General features: G+C 42.8%; 1 protein-coding gene across 2 annotated transcripts; it reads right to left on the reverse strand.

The window, feature by feature from the left end:
- Positions 1-551: 551 nt before the first annotated feature.
- Positions 552-6130, reverse strand: LOC119318810 (putative potassium transporter 12). 2 transcript variants are annotated; one of them, XM_037593392.1, is made up of 10 exons: positions 5708-6130; positions 5219-5484; positions 4653-4878; positions 3861-4106; positions 3735-3785; positions 3175-3435; positions 3027-3079; positions 2841-2955; positions 2427-2681; positions 552-1693 (listed from the first exon to the last, which is right to left on the reverse strand). In XM_037593392.1, exons 2-10 carry the CDS (start codon positions 5336-5338, stop codon positions 669-671), a joined length of 2352 nt encoding a protein of 783 aa, XP_037449289.1. In that variant the 5' UTR covers positions 5339-5484; positions 5708-6130; the 3' UTR covers positions 552-668. The 2 variants fall into 2 exon arrangements, with proteins under 2 accessions (XP_037449289.1, XP_037449296.1); XM_037593399.1 differs by lacking the exons at positions 5219-5484; positions 5708-6130 and having other exon boundaries at positions 3861-3977; positions 4063-4106; positions 4653-4734.
- Between the last annotated feature and the right edge of the window lie 2008 nt (positions 6131-8138).

Consider the following 8138-nt stretch of genomic DNA (forward strand, 5'->3'; position numbering starts at 1 on the left):
AGTACATCAGCTCTTAGAACAAAATGAATTAAGTAAAGTTGATAATGATCTGAGAGCAGCGATCTGGAGCTCGGGCTCACATACTCCCCATGCATGAGTAGTAAAATTGTTAAAAATAGCAAAAAAGAAAATCAAAAAATACTGACATTTTGGCATGCTCGGGTACGCAAGGTGAATGCAAATTTTCATAATGTTAGAACATTCAAGGAGCTCTCGGCAAAAAAACAAATTTCAGGTCTCTAAGAAACTTTGATAAAATGCACTGTTGAGAGCTGTTTTTTTTTTTTTTTTGCCATGAGCTCCTCGATTGTTCGAACACCGCCCTTTCCATAAACATTGCGCACCCGAGCATCTTGCATACCAAAAGTATTCAGATTTTTTTACCAAAAAAGGCATTTGCATCAAGTATATCAAGCAGCAGTGTGTGTTATCCTGTCAGGCAACATCTTTTACCAGTCTTATGGTAAACATGCATTTGGATTTTCCTTCTTCCTTTTACAGGGAAAGATTATTGTGAGCACACCATCTGCAAAATTAAAGCTTTCTGCCAAGAATAAAATGATGAATGAGGCTCACTTGATAACTGGCCATTTACAATGTTCACCTGACCTACACAAGTGCAGTACTGCTCACTCTGAATCAGAACCAAAAGAACAAAAAGAAAAGGTTCAGATATAGTAGATCTGGCCTACGTTGAGAAGGCTTTCATGAGGAACATTGAATATCACGCTGTGTTCTCTACAGACCTTCCTGAGGAAGGCATACAGGTGATCCACAACAATCCTCTTGATGATTCCTGAATCCCTGCGCGCACGGACAATGGTGTTGCCGAGGATGTGCACGACGCCGGCGTCCTTGCAGCTGTTGAGGAACTCCAGTTCGTCGCCGTATGTTTGGCTGGAATACCTTGTTAGGCTGTTGTTCCCTGTTAGCGGCGACTTGGCCAGCACAATGGAGGAATCATGTGATGAGTAGCTCAGGTCGCTTCCAGCCTTTTCGCTCATCAGCAGTGCGTTAGCCGGTCTCTCGACCTTGTGCTCCGTCATGGTGAAGTCCTCAGAATCAGAATAGCCATCCATCATGCTCTCAAGTCTGACAAAGACCAGGAGCCTGTCAAGAAGCATCTTCTCAAAGTCGTCATGCTTCTTGTGGATGTCCTTGTACCCGTACCTCGTGACACAGCGGAACATGTGAAAGTTCTTTGGCCCGATCCTCTTCATGACAAACCGTTCTTCAACTGGGACAGTGTACACCGGAAGGTACTTGACACACACAAAGACAACCACGGAGTGGATGGCAGGGAGGTTGGTGATGAAATGGGAGAAGATATGTGGAACACCACTTGCCAACTCGGTGTACACAAAGCCGATCCCAGGAACCCTAACAAGACCGAGGCTCGGCCCAAGCCCTAGAATCCAGGCCATGGAAACCTTGCTGTGCATCTCAAACTCGTACCGCTTCACGGTGCAGAAATGCCACACGTACATGATGATAAAGAAGGTGATTGCAACAGCAAGTGGCACCCAACCACCTTCATCCACCTTATTGATGCAGGCTATGAAGTATGGGAACTCCACCATCAACGAGAGCACGAGAAAGGTGACAACAAGGATCCAGTGGCTCTTCCATACTAGCAGCATTATTGGGACCATGAGGAACGTCGTTACCAGCATAACTATCACAACTGCTGTGCCTGTTCAGATAGCATGACATGCAAATAAGTAGGGCGTAATCTGTGGAATGCAGGGTGCATTATAAAGGTTCAGCTCCACTTGCTTTTAGAAGCTTATTAGTTGCCAATTCACAAAAGGTTCTTAACAAAATTCAGTTTTTTTTTTGTTAAGTGCTACTGCTCACTAGTTGATGCTGGCCCACTTGACTTCTCAGAAAAGAAACCTAATTTTTAGACCATAGGGACATGGCAGGCTTTGTCAATGAGACAAAACGATACCCCAGGTCAGGCATGCCACCTTCATGGAGGGGAGCATAAAAGTTGAAAGCATAACACATTAATAGAGAGAAACATAGAAACCTAATTTAGCTTAGACTAAGCTTGGAAACATAGTAAATGTTAGGCTAGCCTGAATCAAACATTACAATCCATGGTGATTGAAAGTCCAGTTAGGATTCTCCAGCTATCAGTTCTTACTTCGGTCATTTCTTTTATTCAATTATTGTAGAATCGAATGCACTGGACATATTGTGCGACAAAGGTCTGGCATATAATGTTAAAAAATGTTGATTCTGTTTGTCCAGCAGTCAAATGAAAGATACCCTAGCTATCCTCTGTTTCACAGCAAAGTGAAAACTTGATTAACTTAAAAACTGAAGCGAGTAGCGTAGAAAAGAGAAATAACAAACCTTTGTTCTCCCTATTCCGTTATATGTTCAGAGATGCAAAAGAAGCTGTGAAAAGTAAAGCTCACCGTATGCATTTCCGATCTGGATTTGGTTCTTAAATCCAGCAGTCACAGCAATGCAGAGAATCATAAGTACCCAATTGATGTCAGGGATGTAAATCTGCCCAAGGAATTTTTTTGAGGTGTGCACAACACTGACACGGGGAAAACAGCCCAGCGCAAGAGCCTGCTTTATAATCGAGTACGTAGCAGATATGGTGGCTTGACTTGCAACTATTGCTGCAAGTGTTGCAATGACGAAGGCTGGCCAATATATGGCATCTGCAGTGATCAATCATCTTACCATGAGTATATCATAGTGCATACAGCACTAGTAAACAGTAAGAATGGTGGGATATGCACTATGTCAATCTGTACATCATGGACATGATGCATTGATAATGTTTCTTGACATAAAATGGTAATTTTGTGTGTGGGGACCTGGAATGGAGCGATAGAAGGCATCAACTACATGATCCTTGTGGACAATAATATAAGCAGCCTGCCCAGTGTACCCAAGAAGAAGGCAAGGGAACACCACTAACGTGAAAGCAATCTGCACATAGATATTATTACTTATCAAAGCAATATATCGATCATAATTGATTGAATGAAGGTTCTCACTACCTGAATAGTCAATACAGGGAAATGACATAGATCAGCAAATAATGCTTCGGTCCCTGAAAAGAAAGGTGATACAGGTAATTCTCCTGCTTCTCATGATCACTCCAAAATGTGATTAATCAATGGAACGCATATGAGAATTGCTAATGACCTGTGATGCTAAGCATAACTCCTCCAAGAGAGGTCCAGATCTCAGACTTCGCTCGTCGGAGAAACCGGTAGATATAGACTGGATTATATGCTTTTAGAACTGAACTGTTATACTTGTGTATGTTGAATGCCCCGACGCTCCCAATAAGAATAAACCAAAGGAACACTAAAGGTGCAAAGAGCCACCCAACTTTATCTGTACCATAGTGCTGCATGCTGAATAATCCGATTAATATGGTCACCGCGACGATTACAACCACATCTGTCAGATATTGAAGAAACAAATATCAAAAGATTTCACAACAATACTAGAACAACGACTCGTGTTCCTCGCTAGATCACAATAAAAATGATTGGATCAGTCTAGCTACTGAAATTCACAATGTTTGCCTATGGATCTTTTTAGATATATGACAGACATTGATTTCTTCCTCTCATTACGCTCAAGTTCACGTTGTTATGTAGTATCACCACAGACCATACAAGCTCGGCTTAAAGAATTAAGCAGAATTGCCCACACACCACTTGCGCAAAGATAATCATATAAAAGAACAGATTTACCTGTACTCATCTTCGGATTCTGAACTCGTATTCCACCTGTTGCAGAGAGAACTGCAGAACATGAACATAAAAGTTACGATCCAAGTTCCAGTTGTATTACTTGGGCAAAACTATGTTGCCAAATACCTGATATAGCAGGAGTAAGGATCCCATCTCCAATGGCAGTACAGGTACCAATAAGAACAAGAATAAGAAGACAGTTCTTTTTATATGCATGTCCCTCTAGCCATCTCTTCACTTTTGCTGCAAGCGAATTCTCCTCATAAGTTTGTCGGCTATATGTCGTTAGTTCTTCATCAGTCTTACGTTGATTGGGTATAGTGCTGACCTTTGCATGCCGGCAAAGTAGAGAATAAAGAGCAAAAGTGCCACCTGTAAATAAAAATAAAGTTGTTAGCTTAAAGTTGTGCAAACAAACTAAGAAACCAAAGGAGACAGTTAAGTAACTGTTGCCCCAGCACAAAATAAAATGCGCTCTGTACTTCATCTCTCAAGATATTCATGATTAGTAAAGTGTTGTGCACCGATAATTGTGGTGTAGAATGTTTAATCCTTGTTGATAGAAATTTAATCACCATAATGCTGTCATGTAAATAGATTCCAGTATACAAACCTAATCAATTGATAAAATTGCAGAATCTTTGCATTCACCCATGCTATACTACATTGAATCTTTAACCCATTGAGAAATTCTACCATAATTTTTGTTGTGTGACAGTGTATGATTCTACATTTGCCCATCAAATAAAATGGTAAAGTTACAGAAACTTTGCACTTGCACATGCTAAACTCCAATTAACTACATGTGCAAATGTTTAAGAACTATCCTTTCTACAATTACACTCATGTTCTTGCAAATACCCAAACAATCATAAAAATAGCAAATATGGGTAAGCTTGCGAGAATATGACATCTCACCTTGACCATTATCATTTGCCCGTAAGACAACAAAAACATATTTCATCAGAGGAATGAGCGTGAGGGTGTAAATGATCAACGAAAGAGCTCCAATAACATCCTCGTCATTGTCGACCCCATGCGGAAATATATTGTAGAAAACATACAATGGCGATGTACCTAAGTCACCAAAGACTACACCAAGGCTCTGAAATGCGAGCCTTAGTAACAAAACTGATGAAAACTTCTGCATGAACAAAAGGAAGAGTCACTTTAGTTTCAGAAAGGGCAAGAACATGACAGAGATACAGAGGAAATCACAGTTTACACCAAGTAAGATATGGTCCCTGGTCTTCTTTATATTAAAAAAATATAGTGCCAGTTACTATCAATTCTTTTTTTTTTTTTTGCGGGGGAGTTACTATCAATTCAACACTATCATTGATACCAAAGAAGCATTCAACTTTATTTCAGATGGATGCAAAAAGACATATGAGATACTCTCTATTCACGAAAGCAGAGCTTACAGAAATAGTATAATATAAAATTCAGTATGCAAGTATCAGTATCCAAATGTACTTACAGACCTTTTCTATGTACATGTTTTTGAGCCTGCTAGCCTCCTCATCCATGGGCACATCAAGATCCTTATCGAGCTCCCAAATGCTCCCGGGGTTCGTCGTCTCGATATCTGATGTTGACGCCATCAGCCTCCTTCAAGCTCAAAACACCAGGAACTTTCCCAATGGCCCAGATCGGTCTTTGCAGCAGCACAACAGAATAAAAAGCCTTTCCAGCCTAACCAAAAGAACTCCAGAATCAAGCACAGCTGTTCAATCTCTCACTCGCAATCCTGAAAATACGAGCGTCCCGTTGCTCAAAACAAACGCCAATCTTTGAAGAATGACCAAGAAAGCGAAAAATGATCCAAGTCAGAATGCCGCTTCAAATCTCTACAGCAAAGTCACCCCCTGTCTGACCCGGAAAGACCACAAAATTGCGTCTTTGCTGGCCGTTGGGAAATTTGTTTAGCATCAACAACGAATGGGCAGGAGGTAGCAGGAGAATGGGCATACCTCAAACCCTCAGTTCGGTGCTCTGTCTGCGATTGGGGAGAAGCAGCCCCTCCCCTCCCCTCCCCCGGGTTAATTGAGCGGCGGCAGCCCGGGTCAGCCGTCTGCCGCCCGCCTGTTCGTCCCCCGTGGACTCGAACGGCGGCGGCGGCGGCGGCGGCGGCAGTTGGCGGAGGTGAGGAATCGAGCGGCGGCACCGGTGGAGGTCGAGGAATCGAGCGGTGGCGGGAGGCGATGAATCAAGGACGGCGGCCTCCCATGGTGGCCCGTGGGCTCAGGCGGAGCCGGCACGCGGGCTCCCGGCGGCGGTGCGGGCAATGCTCGGATCAGGCCTCAGGTGGCGGCGGAACGGACACTGGGAGCGAGCACGAGGAGGAGTGGAAGCAGAGCGATTCGGAAACCTAGCTCGCGGTGGTTTATTTGCAGTAGTACTAGTCGAGTCAACGAGAGTGCGGCCGTCCTCATTCCTCAACACGGCGACCACCTGGTCTGCTCAATCTGAAGACTGGCTATTGTTGTGGGATTCGTGCCATAAAATGTTTTGCTCTCTCATTTGAACTGAATTGAATACAATTTTTTGAATTGTACTTGAGTACAAGCCTCTATGAAGACTAGTTTGTATGATTCGACAAATCTTTAATTACGGTATGGCTCAGTGTGGTGCATAGTTTGGCCGGCTACAATCCTTTTCACCCATCTGATACGGACTTTTACCGTGCTGGCCGGTGGGCCAAGGCGTAGAAAGAGGATGAGTCCGAAGGATATGGATTATAGGTGAAATCATAGGGTCCACACATGAGATATATATACTTACATCAATCTTCAATCTTCTAGGAGGTCATTCGGGCGGCGTTGGGGTTCTTGTTATTCGAATGAATTAGAACTTGAGGTACTCGGACAGATGAAGTTAGTCGGATATGTAAACTATTCGGGGTGAATGAAGCTGAACAACCAACAGAGATAGCTGAGGCGTCAAGATGATAGTGGAACATACGTGTTAACTCCATCAATTACAATTTGTAGTGGGTTTAATCGATGTAACACTTTAATCCCCTCTAACGGCAGAGGCTAAAGGTTTGGTGCACTTTATATAAGCCGCTCTCAAGTTCGTACACAAGGGGTCGCATCTCATTGCAATCCCCATCAGACACTAAGAAAGAAAAGCCCAGAGCTCGACACGTAGGGTTATTACCTCTTCGGAGAGGGGTCCAAACTTGTAAAACTTGTTGTGTCACACTTGCGCCTAACTAGATCCAGCGTCTCTCGTACTCCTATCTCATTGGTTGGAATCATCTCCATGATAATAGCCAACTTAATAGCCAACATGTATAGTGATCTAAAATGTCTTATATTACTTTACAGAGGTAGTATTATACATGTTGGCTATTATCATGGGGATGACTCCAACAATTAGTGATCTAAAATGTCTTATATTAGAGGAAGTAGTTAGTTGCAAATAAGTACTACTTTGTTAATACATGGCACATCTCAACTCTCATGATATTTCTTGGACCCTCCTTGTTGTTGACTCTTAATCTACAACCCGATTTCCTTCACTCTCACATTCAACTCAACAAGAATATAGTATTGTAGTCCCTATCCCTTACACCAGTATGTTATATTTGCTCTTATGGCAACTCCAACGCCGTGCACCAAATCGACCCTAACTGTCCGGACCGCACAGACCAGACACTTTTAGCCAACGTTGTGCATCAAAGCGTCTGTGGCTCGGTCCGAACATCTGAAATCCCGCAAACTGGAAGCAATACTGGGGGAGGTTTGCAGCCGTCCAGATATCTGCCATGTAGGCGTCCGTTACACGGACCCAAGCAAAACAAAGGCCGAACTGGCACATTTGAACAATTCCACCACAGTTTAGTCTCCGTGCGAAAGCCCACATTTTTTCCACTATTCGCTTTGTTCGCCGCCCACCACCATCCCACTCCCGTCTGTTTCGCCGTTCACTGTCATGATGGAGCCATTTTTCCTTTTCTTTTCTTCCTTTAGCTGTTTTTTTATTTCCAACTTTTTTGTTGGTTTTCGTTTTTCTTCTGGTTTTTCCTTTTTGGTTTTCCCTTTCTTTTTATAGGTTTCATGTACAATAAACATTTTATTAATATATAATGAATGTGTTTAATGCATGTTGAAAATTTTTTTAATATACATCGAAGATTTTCTAATGTACTATTTTTTTTTCTAATATAGGATGGACTTTTGATCAATAAGCTAATAATAATACGAAATATGTATGTGACAACCGTGTGGCAGATTGCAAAACTGCCACCCGATCTCATCAACGTCCGCGGACCCGATCCCGCCTGGCAGCCCCGATCGAACTGCACGGTTCCGCTTCTCCCGCGCACACGATCGTGCGATCCTTTTTTCCTCTTCAGGTGAAACTGCACATCCCACGCGCGAGATCGTGTTTTTCCTC

Source organism: Triticum dicoccoides, chromosome 1B (genome assembly GCF_002162155.2).
Source record: "Triticum dicoccoides isolate Atlit2015 ecotype Zavitan chromosome 1B, WEW_v2.0, whole genome shotgun sequence".
Taxonomy (NCBI): domain Eukaryota; kingdom Viridiplantae; phylum Streptophyta; class Magnoliopsida; order Poales; family Poaceae; genus Triticum; species Triticum dicoccoides.

What these genes read in the sequence shown, in the direction of transcription:
- LOC119318810 (XM_037593392.1), bottom strand. Translation starts at nt 5,338, where the DNA reads ATGGCGTCAACATCAGATATCGAGACGACGAACCCCGGGAGCATTTGG. An exon ending in AAAACATGTACATAGAAAAG is followed by an intron (nt 4,879 to 5,218) that starts GTCTGTAAGTAC and finishes TTGTTCATGCAG; the next exon opens with AAGTTTTCATCAGTTTTGTT. An exon ending in CCAGATCGGAAATGCATACG is followed by an intron (nt 1,694 to 2,426) that starts GTGAGCTTTACT and finishes CTATCTGAACAG; the next exon opens with GCACAGCAGTTGTGATAGTT.